The sequence below is a fragment of the Pseudochaenichthys georgianus genome, chromosome 6 (assembly GCF_902827115.2).
Source record: "Pseudochaenichthys georgianus chromosome 6, fPseGeo1.2, whole genome shotgun sequence".
Taxonomy (NCBI): domain Eukaryota; kingdom Metazoa; phylum Chordata; class Actinopteri; order Perciformes; family Channichthyidae; genus Pseudochaenichthys; species Pseudochaenichthys georgianus.
The window spans coordinates 22,888,945-22,903,069 of NC_047508.1; the positions used below are offsets into that span (position 1 = coordinate 22,888,945).

The following is a 14,125-nucleotide window of genomic DNA, read 5'->3' on the forward strand; positions in this document are numbered from 1 at the left end:
TCAACTAACCCTTATTCCACCTACACTTTCTACTTTAGTACTTTAGTTAGTTGTTTTACTTGCTTGTAAGCGCTTTGAGCACCAGGAAAAGCGCTTTAAAAATGTCATGTATTATTATTATGTCGCTGCTGTTGAAAGATGATATAATTTACAGTACAATAGTTATAATGATGTGCACGTCTCTAAAAAGTTCTCAAAAATAAAACTACCACCGTTTGATAAAGTAGGGTAGGCTACGCGTGTTTCTCTTTTTGTGCAGTGTAACTTTAGATGGCGAGCACGTCCAGAAAGTAACATTGACACGATTTCTGTCGAAAGCATATTTTTAAACAATCAAATAACTTAACAGCATAAACCATATCAATGCCACATTTCCTCCTGGTACACAGACACGTATAAGTAACGTTAGTTAAATGTCATATGAGCTCCGGCGGCTCGCAGCTCTCTGGCTCCACTGTGAATGAGCGAGGAACTAAGGAACTGCCTATGTGAGGAACAAACGGAGCGAGCGCCCATCTCTCGCGAGGAACGACGCCGTTATCGGAATCTCTACAAACAACACGAGAATTCATCATTCACACGGTAATATAACCCAATCTTACACGGTACATGTGTTGTGTGCCAGCAAGAAGCCGACTCAAAATCATAGTTAATTGTTATTTCTTCAAACAGTTTACCATTCTTGTGTTACATTTTAGCGGCCTGCAGGCCTTACTAGCAAGCTAACCACCACGCTAGCTTAGACTCATTTGCAATGCTTCGGCTTTAACGTTAGCATGCAAGCTTGCAAATCAGATTTTGTAGTTGTGCTAACTTAGCTTGTATCTGTTTCTGCTCAGGCTAGCTAGTTAGCTTGACTTAATGCAAAGTTGCATGTCTTGCCGACATGTTGAAGTAATAACGTCAGCCAGCATACATCCGATGACATTATATAAAAGCCATTTTACACGTCAATTTATAAATTCTGGTTTGTTTTATTTCACTCACTTCACATTGTCAACATACCCCCGCCCAGTTAGCTAGCCGCTACGCTAGTTAGCTTACAAGGAAGTAATGTAAGCTAACAATCCAACATTGTTAACTTAGTCAGGCCAGCAACACCTGATCCTTGCATTGTTATAGTTTGCCATCTAACGTAAGAGAATCAGGGTTTTTCCAGAACAGCTGTAGCCCACACTGACCTCCCATAGCTACCAGAGTTTGCTGAAGCTAACATCGGCTGTTAATAAAATGCTCTCGGACTAGGCTGTTTCATGTCATTTGTGCTTGTTGATATGAAATGATAATACATATGAAAACGACATTGCACTTGAATATCTATAGTGGATTTCAATGTGCCCATACATGTAAAGAGGAATCCAGGAGAAGGCGGGCATATCATGTAACTCGCGTGTAACTCGTGTTGGTCTCTGGACATATGTGCATGCTTTAAACGTGTAAAATAAATGCATTTTTGTTCAGAGTTTAAGTGATTGAGTATGAAATTCATGCCTACATTTCCTCACAAACCATAAGTCAAAGGGAATTGTCATTGTAAGTGTGTTATTCCCCAGATTATTTAATAAAGTCACTACCATGGCATATAACTGTATGCAGTTGTTTGAGTCTTTTTGGGGGTGGTGGTGAATATTGTTTACATACATGTATCTTATGATGTGGGCCTAAATCTACTCACGTTAGGGCTGTTATGATTTCATATTTTAACTTGACTATTATCATAGCCAAAATAACTTCAGAACAACTATATTTTCCTCATGTAGAAAATGTTGAACTAAACATAAATGTAATCATTCAAACTCATGGTTACCATTTTTTTCAACATCAGTTATTGACGTTGACGATGTATAACGGTACATCCATTAACTCGGACCAAAGCTCAATTAACTCTCAAAAATCATAGTACACTTAATTGCAGAGAAATTACATAGAATTGCTAAAGACTAGTCCTGTAAGGAACACCTTTCTTTAAAAAAAAAAAAAAACCTGAATTGTACAAACGAGTGCAATGCAGTGTATGGATTCTATGAGATTGGTTCAGTCCTTTCACAAACAAAATACATAATATGTGCACAGTCATCAGTAATGCAGACCCAGCTGAAAGATAGTCTGCTTTATAGTAGCATTTCAGTGAGTAAATAGTTTGCTGTCTTGGTAACTTAACCAAGTTTTCCTGTTATCTAATTTCAGCTGTGAACGATGTCTGAACAAGAGTTGGAGGAAATTGTGCAAATAACAGTGGAGGATTTTAACCAGGATGACCGGACAGGTAAGAGTCTTGTGAAACAATATAAAACGTATCTATTTAGTGTATAGGGAATTGATGAATGTTTAAATTCTCTATACTTTTGACCAGATATTGTTAAGTTACTTATTGGGCAAATGCAGCACAATCAAACATGGACATTTAATCAATAATATTTTACAAATTCTCAAGTAATTGATGTTTTTGTGTGAGCTTGCTTGATGCTTAGCGTTTACTGTACAACTATGTTATTCAAAAGCTACATAATGAACATTTTATTTTAGTTTGGGACTCGGTATCATCAGACACTAAACTTTTGTGCCTTTTTTAATTGGAGCGTAAGCACAGCTTATATCTAGGCATCCCATAGTGAAATCGAACAATGCAGCTGTCATTTGTTATTTTGAGAGTCTCTTTATATTTGATTCATGTCAGACCTGCTGGACAATCATGAAGACGACGAAGAAAAGCCTCAGAAGAAAAAGAGGAAATTAAGCACCAGCCAAGAGAATAACAACAATAACCAAGACATATCTCTTATTAAGGTACCAACTCTGTCCAAAGCTTATATTTTTTTATATATTTAAAAGTATATGATTTGTGAGTTGAATAACACACACAGCATGTTCTTATTTGTGATTCCAGAACCTGTTGGACTCTTTCACTGCATCAATCAGCCAGCGACTGGAGGGAATTGAATCAAAGTTATACTCTCTGGATGCTACGTGCAAAGCCCTTGGACGCAAACTGGACAGCATGGTGCCATGTGCAAAGAGTCCTATCCAGGTTCCTATGGTGGCAGGGTCTCCGCAGGGGGCCACTCAAACTTGGAACAAAGTGAGATGGTAAGATACAAGTCTTTACCTCCGAGTGCATTACGCACAAATTGAACATTGTCTTCATTCAGGCTTAGAGTGCAGGAATGGTGATGAATTACAATTGTGAGGCTTTTGTTGGTGTCAGCTTCTATCATGCAGAATAATTTTCATTTGAGTCATCTTACAAAGCTGCATTGTGATTACAGGAGCCAGCCTAACCAAATTAGCTAAACCTTGTTAAAGTGCAATGCATGCCGACATCATCTAACTGCTACCTTTTGATTTTCTCCTTCAGCGTTGTACCACAAACAAATGTGATAGTGAGCAGTGAACACCCAAAGGGCACTATGCAAGAAGAAACACCTCTGGAGAATCTGCTCAGCAAGTGAGTGGCTCACATTCACACAATATGCTTTGTATGAACTAAGGTCAGAAATGTGTAAAGCCTTCCCAACAAAGTGCATTTCCCACCAGGCAATCGAGGACTTTATAGTATCTGAATTACTTAAACCAGGTGGTTGCTGCAGTGATCTGTCTGTTTGAGACCTACTGATTTCAAATGTGTGCTTCTCTACAGCACGGTGGCCAGGAAGCGTCACAACACAATCCTTGTAAAGGTCCCGGGGCCAGATGATAGTCAGGAAGAACAAGACAGCGGCTCAGAGGCCAGTGACACTGTTTCAAATGGTGGCCATTCCAGCAATGCGCAAAATGGCCAAAATGTCACACTCATCACGCTCAACTCAGAAGGTATGACTTAGACGCACAGATTTAACATGTATGTTATTACTCTTGTTCCCTTTTGGTAATTCGATAGAAATGAGCCTATTAGCTCAAATGCATATCTGTTACTTAACCTTTAACTGGGACTTGGTTATCACCAGTGTTGGGCAAGTTACTTTTAAAAAGTAACTAGTAATAGTTATAGTTTCTCAAAAAAGAAACTAGTTACTTTATTAGTTATTACATTATAAAAGTAACTAGTAATAAATTACTTTAAAAATAATAACAATACAAATACAGGTTTTTGTGTTGTTCTGTGGCACAGTAAGAGAAAATACAACTCCCCATCATTGTAGCAATTATCATTATGAAATGTAGTGGAATAATAAAACACAAAAGATATGTTTAGACATTTTGACAGGCATCTTTATTGTAGCCTCAACAATCAAGTTCTAAGTAGTGCACTTGTAGTGCAATATGAAATAAAAACAACTACACTCTTTTGGCAGTAACAATTAAATAAATAATAAACTGTCAGACTGACAGTGAAGACAAACAAACTATTTTCAGCCTCACAAAAACAAACTAACAGTGAAATAATTTACCTCACATCTGGCCATTTAGCATATACAAAATCAATAATGGTGGATAAACTTGTTGTAAATGCGCTGCTGCTCTCACTGATACTTGCATCTGCCATTGTGTGTGTGTTGGTGGTGGGTGTTGCCGTGTATGTGTGTGTGTTAGCAAGTGTTTGTGTGTCTGTATTTTTCCCATAAGGCAAGACCCGCCCAACTCTGTCTCTGATTGGCTTACCCTGAAATGTTACCCCACGTTAACCAATCACCACCCCTCTCTGGTCACTTTCACTTTTCCATGGTACTGTGAGAGGACGTCACTGTATTCGCCTGTAAGTTACATCCCACGGAGATTCGGTTCAGTTGGATCACATAATGTAACGCAGTAACGCACCCATTTAAATCACAGTAACTATAACGGCGTTACGGAATGGGAATAGGTAACTAGTAACGTTATTAGTTACCGCAAAAGGTAGTTGCGTTACAGTAACGCGTTAGTGCTAACACTGGTTATCACATATTGAATCGTGCTTTACGAGCTGGTACTGCATCTTCCATCACGTACCTCACAGGTGAGTGTTGGACCATCTAGCCCAAGGAAATTAACATTGATTGTGTTGGTGTCCATATGGAAGGCAAACTGTGTTGATGAGTCATATTCATACCCTGTGGTTCTGACTGTGTTGATCAATGTGATTGATCACTCTTTTTTTCATTAGCTTTGCTCAGTAATTCCTGCTGAGCCAGAGACATTTCTGAATGGGAAAACCTAAATTAAGTCCACATTGTTTTGAACTGTGTTGCTATTATTTGTGATTGTTTGGTTGGGTATTTTCAGTGGAATAGGGAAGTTCCTGGTTGTCTTCAAAGGCAAACTATTAATCATTTATTTGCAGCTGTGGGTTACCATGATACAACTGTTAGTCAGCATTAGCTAGATGGTACCATATGGTGTTCAAAACAGTTTGTCCCCTTCTTTGTTTGTGTATTTTTGTGTGTGGTGGATTTAACTTTTAACATACGCAGTGAGCAAACAGCCAAACCACGTATTCAGCTTTAAATGATCTTTGATAATAACACAGTTGCGACTCCTCTAATTCCATTTACTGCCACATGGGAGTGCTATTGTCTAACATGACTTATCGTATAGGCTCTGCTATATAACTAGGTGTAGTATTTTGTCAATAAGGGAAACCTGCTACCAGTATTTAACAGGCCACATGTTTTCTGAAAGAGAGCTGTTTGAACTGTTCCCTCTCCTGTTCTTAGATGATTACCCAGTGGGCACCTGGTTGGGAGACGAGAACAACCCCGAGATGCGAGTTCGTTGTCCGGTGTCTGCAGCTGATATGCTCCATATCACCACAAACTGTCGCACAGCGGAGAAAATGGCACTGACACTGTTAGACTACCTGTTCCACCGGGAAGTCCAGGCCATGTCCAACCTGTCTGGCCAGGGCAAACACGGCAAGAAGCAGCTGGACCCGCTCATGATCTATGGCATTCGATGTGAGTCCTTCTCTAACCATCTGGTATTAACAAGTATCAATTTTATGCAGCCTGCTTCACTTTGTGATAGATTGACAAAGTAGAGCTGGACCTGGTAATCACTCCATGATAAGCAGGTTCATAAAAAGGACTGTCTTTATATGTAGGATGGCAAAATGACCATCCAGTAACCTCCAAGGTGGCGTCTAGTCATCAGTGTTTTTATTACACACGTTCAGCATAAGTTATACTAATACATCTGACTCAGCTGCGGTTTTATTCCTTGCCCCTAACAGCAATAAATGAACTCTCTGAGACCTTCCCACATTTCATCTTTGTTCCATTATAAAGCGGCACTGAATTGAACACAGAAATAGACTGCAGTCTGTATTCCCAAGGCGGGTTACAACATGCATTCATCCTTGCACATGCATTAATGTGCAACACATTTTATAACATACCAGACTGTAAATGACAAGCACATGTCTGCTAGAAAGATCCTAATGGAGTCCTCCTCAATTCAGTGAATGCTTTGATTCCCCCCTGCAGGAGGATTTAATAAAAATCCCCCATGGCATACATAGAGGCATGCAGAGGCTGGAGCAGGGCCAGGTGACTTTTGGGTGACTCATTCTTGAGAAAAAAAGGAATGAGGGCGCAAGTGCCATGCCTGCCTGTACAGGACCCTTCAGTTGTTTTAAGGGCTGCCATACACTGCCATCCTAATATCCATAGCAACCCCACAGCAATCCCTCTGTCTTGTTTTTCCTCAGGCTGTAGCTTGGTAGTGAATTTATGAAGAAGTGAACTGTCAATGCGCTCACCCCTTTTTAAACTGTTAAAGGTGACATGGCATGCTTTTCCGGTTATTGCCCGTCCCCTTGTGTGTTATGAAGGTTTTTATTCATGTAAACGGTCTGCAGAGTCAAAACCCTCAAAGTACACCATGTAGGGAGTAAAACTCTAACACAGAAAATACCTCCCCAAAACGCCTCGTTGGAGATACGTCACTGTCCATTTGATTCTTCCGGGTACATCATGATGTCATGTCGTCCCCGGAACGAAATGGACCAATCCGCGGAGCCGTTACGTTAAGCCCCCGCTGATTGGTCCAAATTGACCAATCCACGGACTTCCTCACACACTCAGTGCATGCAGCTCTGCTGATCTCTCCTCCCTGGCTGCAGGCTGATAACAGACAGTTGGGATCGCGGCGAAATTCTCTCTGCAGACCCATTCTCACAGCGTTTATCAACCTTTTTCTTACTCAATATCAAGCCACACTTATTGTTTTTACTTCGGCTGTGACTTTGTGTGTGCTCAGGGTGAGTTTGGCTGTGTTTCGCTGTGTATCGCTAAACAAGGAAATCACACCTCCACGGAGTTCAGCGCGATTCACAACGTCCCGACTGGTCCCGACCAATCGGAGCACACTGGGCTCACAGGGGGGGGGGGGGGGTGGGGCAAGAGCTGCAACGAGCCGTTTAGTGGAGAGAGTGAATACACATACTTTACAGAGATGCTGTATGCGAAACCAATGTGATTTTGGAACAATGTAAATCTATTCTAGTATACCTCAACAATGTAATTATGATCAGTGGAAATGGCCATGACATGTGACCTTTAATACCACTGAGGTAGACAAACACTAAATGCAGCTGCATCCATTCTCACTTCCTCATATCTCCATTGAGGCAGGTAAGAAGGACTGTCACAGAGCTGTGTTAACACTGCATCTCAAGAGTAAGTGGAGCAGAAGTAAACAGGACCAGGACAGTTTCTTCCTTCAGTTTTCATAACAATCACAGTCAAAATTTGAAGTGTTGCAACTGGTTTGACTTTCTAACAGCAATTGCGGCATCACACCAATGTGGTAGCACTTCATCATAATCAGTATATTGAACCGGGAAAGATCATGGAAAATACCCACATCAAAAGGTGTGTGTGAGAGTTGAGTACTTTAAATACAATCTATTTTGAATTGCTTCAAAACAAAACGGAGGAAATCAACCTTTGAAATAAATAATTTCCCTTTTTAGAATCAAACAATTAAAAAATATCTTTACTATTTAAAGGTGGGGTAGGTAAGTTTCAGAAACCGGCTCGAGATACACTTTTTGTTATATTCCATGGAATGCTCATAACATCCCGAGAGCAATGAATATCTTAAGTGCTTTGACAAAAAAATCCATAACAAAATTTCATCTGTGGAAGCCGTAATACTGTAAAAAGCATGACCAATCCGATTGGATTGCCGCCCTGTCTGTCAGCCTTCTCGTGCCGTCATTGGGCGTGCATTGCAGCAGTACTTCAATGACTCGCCAGCAACAGGCGGCCACTTTCTCCAGTCTGCTGACGTCATGTGCGCGTTCATGTGTGTTGGAGGAGGTGCTCTGTAAGGAAGTCTGAAGGAAGGGGAGGATTCTTTTCGGCTGTGTACTTTCAAATTGTAGTGCACTCGAGCTGGTTTCTGAAACTTACCTACCCCACCTTTAAGTATTTAGTGTCATACTCTCAGTCTCAAAAATATCTTATACTGCTTCAGTACACTCGCAGATGAGCATTAAACACCCTTAGCTCCAGCCAATGTTTATTATTCTTTAATGGTCTGTTGCATTCTTTAGCTGTGACAGTTGGAATTCAATCTCAATGTTTTGCGTCCCTCAAGTAGCTTGCAAACATGATGGAAAGCTACATAAATGGTTGTATGACAAGTTCCAACCTTCAGATTTAATGGTGAGACATCTAAACATTTCAGCAGACATTTTCAGCCTGTGATATTATTTCCTGTGAATTATCCTGACTGCTATAACTTGTTCTGCTGGTATTACCTTTAAGTTCTGGTGATGCCAGGGACATGAACACGTACAGTCCAGTTTGCCTGCTTACTCCAGTAAAGTTCATTTAGTTTCCTGTACTATTGAAACCGAAAGGAGGCGGCAAATTAATGGAGGGTGCATTGCTGGGGGAAAAGGGCAAATCCATAACACAGAAATGTGCAAATGAGAAAGTTGTAATGCACCCATTTACAAACAAGCCAACACTATTTAATTATGTATACAGTATGGGATGACCTTTGATCTCTTTGTGTCCCAACAGGCCATTTGTTCCACAAATTTGGCATCACAGAATCAGACTGGTACCGCATCAAGCAGAGCATCGACTCAAAGTGTCGCACCGCCTGGAGACGCAAGCAGCGCGGCCAGAGTCTTGCTGTCAAGAGCTTCTCCAAACGCACGCCTCGGAGTTCAGCCTCAGGTAAAGCACAGATATTATCAGAGGGCTGCCGAGCATGTCATTCTGTGCAGAATCACAATTGCACATGCTGTAGGATGTCAACTTGTTGTGTGTGTTTTTGTAGTTCTTCATATGTAGATGCGCTGTTGAAACGTAATAACTTAAGAGAAATGCTTAATAGCAATTTCCCACTGCATTAAAACGCTTACTAGGACAACTGATTTTCTTCAAACTACTAAATCTGCTTTAAGATTAGATGATTTGACGGAGAGTGCAGCAATATGAAAGAGACAAACGCCAACAGTCAACTCCGGATGTATGGCAAATCACGAATTACAGATATTAAGTTAATGATATGATGAGCAATCAAGTATATGACTGGAATACATTTCATCAAGATCTAGATCATATTAATAAAAATATCCCATTTCAAGAAAAACCAAAGCTTCAACTTCTTGTGAAATATTTGGGAGAGAGCACAGTAAGATTCCATGATCTGTATGTTCTTAAACAAACACCTACTTGGCTCCACTGCAATGTTTCAGCGACTGTTTTCTATTCAAATAAGGTTTAAAATTCAACTAGCGACCCAAAAAAAGACATCTGCTATTATTTATTTCTATTCCTCATCGGCCAGTGACACCCTCATTGGTTTTTAGTTTGGATTCGTTTCAGTGGTGGAGCATGTTTCATTACTTGATTCTAAACTTTGATCTGACGAATTGAACTGGTGCTCAGCCAGTTTGAAAGGAATGTTGTTTAGTTTTCTCTATTAAGGATAGCCACCAATGAATAGTAATTTTTACTAAGTATCGTAGAGACTTAGCATTACACTTGTCCAAATAAATAGGGTGCAAATTCTGAGTTGATCAATTTTTGCATTACCAGTGAAATACAGAGATGCGTACATGCTACCCTTTATCATGAATTGGCTGTTTTTATTCACTAAAAGACAAATGATTCCCAATAAAAGTCCACTTTTCTCTTCGTGCCCGTTATAACTTTTCTTTACTATGAATTGTGTAAATAGTCAACAAACACAGGAAGCTTAAAACTGAATACAGATGGTTGTAATCTGCACACAAAGCCTGCTGTCCTTCCATCCCTGCGAGCCATCACCTCTCACCTCTGACCAGCAAGAAATAAGATTGCAGGGGAAACCCAAATATCCTGTGAGCACACACTAGGGGTGGATTGTCAGCCCTTCCTTTTCAGGCCACACACACCCCAGAGTGTACACCAAAATACTAGTTCAGATGTTGCATGCACAAACATGCTAAAACACACACCAAACAATCATTTCTTATTAAATCCAATTACATGTTAATGGACCGGAAAGAGGTAATGCTCCTCCTTTTAAAACCATTACTTATCAGTGAACCCGCAAGAAGCGCTCAGACCAAAACTAGTTTTCACAAGCCACCTGGCTTTAGCTTCCTCGTCTGGCAAACCAAAGCACTGATGATTATTTACATAACAGTTCATAGCAGTGATAACGAAAGATGGAAGACAGCCTTCCTTTTTAAAGCAAAACAGAACTTTGGAGGTGCACACTTCGCGTGCACCTCCAAAGCAGAAATATCAAGCAGAAATATTGTATTTGTAATATTTATATATTTGGGCCTTTGTTGCAGATGACACTGTCCCAAGCCTTTTTTTTTATGTCTTTGCTTGCTTTCTTGAGATCTTTTAGTAGTTTCCGAGCTGAAGTGGATGATGAGACTGGTCCATGCAGGGGCTTCAGGCTGCTGGTGTGAAAGCGGGTGTTTAGACTGAGGCCTGGAGTTTGTGTTTGGCTGCTAGACCATGAGTGTGTTTGGATGGCTAGCTTGAGAGTCCTTGTTGTGTATTTAGGCGTTTGATGAAGTATAACACGGCATCATCCAGATGGCCTGGCAATTGGCCAGTTGTTGTTCTTTTTTTCTGAGGAGGTTGCTAAGGCCCCTTGCATGATGTGTGTCAGTTTGTGTGTCTTTATTTCTTATGTGGAATCACTTTCAATGTACTCCTGACCTACTTTTACTGTACACATGACAATTCTGTTTGTCCTCCTTACCAGAGGGAGGCATGGGAGATGAAACGGGACACATTGAGGCTGCTACCCAGCAGACCTTGCACTACACACTGGCCAATCAACAAGTCCAGTTCCACCGTATCGGCGAGGATGGACAAGTTCAAGTGGTGAGTGTCAGACATGCCATCCTTCACTGTTTCTCTCAATCCATTATCAGACATCTGTATTTGTTGGAAAACACATTTAAAGTAGTCTCGCTAACACCAGCAACACTTACTATTACACTCGCTGATGTTATATGAGGGTCTCATAGAGCAGGGTTTGTAGTTTAGGCTGAAAGTTCATTCCACCCACCAAGGTGACACATGCAGTGTTCTGCAGGGATATAGTGCAGCTTAAGTCAATGAAGGCGTTGCCCAATCTCAACGAGGGAATGACCTTGGACAGCTGCTATGGCCAAAGGTCACAACCAGGCCCACTACAGCGCTAAGGGTGGGCGGGCAAGGAGGAAGTGACCGCATCTTCCATATCTTGTCCTCCCTGTGCCCTAAATAACCAAAAATACACTTTGAACCAGTGAGGAAGTGATTATTCCTTGATTTAACTAAATGGCATCTTGAAAGTCTTAAGGGTAAACTTTCCTATATTAATCCATTGTTTATCAATTAGGTTTTAATTGAGTGAGAACAGCTAGTCCCAGTTTGTATACTTTTTAAATATCCAAACAGCTGTTTAAGATACACATAAGCTGTGAGATGTATAAGAGCTTTTTATGAGGAAATTAATAAAAATGTTTTGCATATTTGTCGATTGCAAAGCCGGTGTTACCAACTAAAACAAATCTATTATAAAAAATAACACATGATCTGAATATAATTCTTGCATATTTAAGGGAAATGTTCTGCCTCATCTACGCATTGGTACACCGCCTGCATGTGATGACAGTGCGGAATTAGTTGGCTCACTTTATAAAGGAAGGGTAATAAATGGTGGGAGTGAATTAAAGGGTGCAGCTGAGCTTGAAATGTATTTAATACAGCAGGGGAAATCATAAATACTTACCGGCTGCATCCATCGTCTGATAGTTAATCAACTAAATGTGTTCCCAGATTACACTGATTTATTATTTTTAATCACATTCAGTATATTGAATCTCAAGAAAAGCTGAGTTCACAATTTTGTTTAAAAGTCTTATTCTTATATGAACATTGTACCCCAAATAAAACATGAATAGCTTGCTACTTGGCTGAGCAACAACACGTGCTAGCTCAGTGGTGCTGTTGTAGGTTCAATAGAAAGAAAGTAGTTCCTTAATGAAAGCACATGATTTCTGGATAACCACATAGCTGTTGAGTTTTTCTGGTAATTCGTTAGCGCTTTGTGCAACACAGTGTAATGTAGGTGCATTATATTCAACATACCTACGGTTGATATCTACAAAATTCAGCAGCTCACAACAATGCAATTCTGATACATATTACTCCAGGTAAACAACAAATATTTCTCTTTAACTACTGAAGCCTCTTGCACAATTTTGAATACATTGCAAATTATAATCATTTTGAATTTGAATTCCCATCTCTTATATTAGTCACACTTTTAAAATGAATTTGTTATTGGCCGGAATGAAGAGGAGGAATGTTTACAGCAAACAAACCCAGTTTCATGTTCACTTGGGGGACTGAATATTGTTTTAGGGCACACAACAAAACATTTATTTCAATCACATTAATGAATAATTGTGCAATGACTGTATTTAGATTTCTTTATAGTTAAAGAAAGTGTTTAGGAATAAAGGAAAACAGGCCTTGGCAGGTGTCTTCATTTCTTGACCACCTTGATGTAATGTTCCAGCTTTAGACGTCTCATTCTTCCTCCGTGCCTTTCAGATCCCACAGGGTCAGCTGCACATTGCCCAGGTGCCACAAGGAGAGGAAGTGCAGATCACACAGGACAGTGAGGTAAGCGTGTGTGTGATTGTGAGAATGAAAGGAAAAATCCTTCCTGATGAATTAGGTGTCTAAGCAAACACGTTGGTCCGGAGAGTTTGTCTCCAGACGGCATTAAACTGTAGCAGTGAACTTGTGCTTGAGAAAGAAGTGGTTTCCTGGGAAGTGGTTTATTTCACTATGTTCATGTCAGTATGTTGCGTTTGAAGTTTGGTTTGTACTTTTGTTGTCTTCGGGCTATCTGATAACTCGCTTCATTTAACTGGCTATTTGAAATAATCAATTACATCTGTGTGAGCACGTAGATTCAGAAAAATGCACTCTAGATTTTTCCATGACTCTACAGACAGAAAGACTTCAGTTTTGTATACATGTGAATGGTAAAATTGACGTTTTAGCATTAATGAATTAATAATTGATTAATTAAACAAGTTTCATGAATACTGTACACCTACATTTTGCAGAAATAAAAATACTTCTTAAACATTTTATTAGTCAAAACTGTAGACTGGTGTCCAGCACATTACTCTACAGAGCTACAGTTCCCTTCTGATAAGGCTCTCTTTCACATTGAAATCTCACCAAGTGTTTCTTAAGGAAATCAGGGTTGGTCCCTCAGTCATAGTTCCGTTTTTGAGACCTCCTATTTTTTGTTTGCCCATACAAATAGCCATCCCAATGAACCTCAGTAATACCTGACAACATTTAAGTCATTAGTGAATTTAAGCAAAAGCTTAGATGATGTCTAATGTTTATATCCTCCTGCATGGGGTTATGACTTTTGTTTTGTACATAATGCCCAGATGTCTCGTGCCCCCACCAGACATACACTCTGCATGCACACACAGCCGTGGCATGTATCTAATTCCAAACCACAGTGACTGTTAAAGAGGAAATTCCTCATCAGGATCACTGTTAGCGCCAGTCTATGTACACACGCATGTAATCACATACTGTATATGACACGTGCCATACATAAATGACAGCTTGACATATGTGCAAAAGCACTTGACACCTTGACGCAGTGCTTTTCTAATTTCCTGTTCAGTTGTGCTAAAGGACAAAGAAATGCACGA

The 14,125-nt window shown here is 40.1% G+C and overlaps 1 protein-coding gene across 1 annotated transcript in view; it reads left to right on the forward strand.

The window, feature by feature from the left end:
* The first annotated feature begins 451 nt into the window (after positions 1-451).
* The window catches only part of banp (BTG3 associated nuclear protein), a 48,763-nt gene continuing 35,089 nt past the window's right edge, over positions 452-14,125 (forward strand). Inside the window, exons 1-10 of the mRNA XM_034085863.1 lie at positions 452-582; positions 2,188-2,266; positions 2,678-2,787; positions 2,888-3,087; positions 3,356-3,445; positions 3,638-3,810; positions 5,631-5,870; positions 8,949-9,107; positions 11,146-11,267; positions 12,990-13,061. Of these exons, the coding sequence (XP_033941754.1) occupies positions 2,197-2,266; positions 2,678-2,787; positions 2,888-3,087; positions 3,356-3,445; positions 3,638-3,810; positions 5,631-5,870; positions 8,949-9,107; positions 11,146-11,267; positions 12,990-13,061 (1,236 nt within the window). The 5' untranslated portion in view covers positions 452-582; positions 2,188-2,196. The remainder of the gene's footprint in view (positions 583-2,187; positions 2,267-2,677; positions 2,788-2,887; positions 3,088-3,355; positions 3,446-3,637; positions 3,811-5,630; positions 5,871-8,948; positions 9,108-11,145; positions 11,268-12,989; positions 13,062-14,125) is intronic.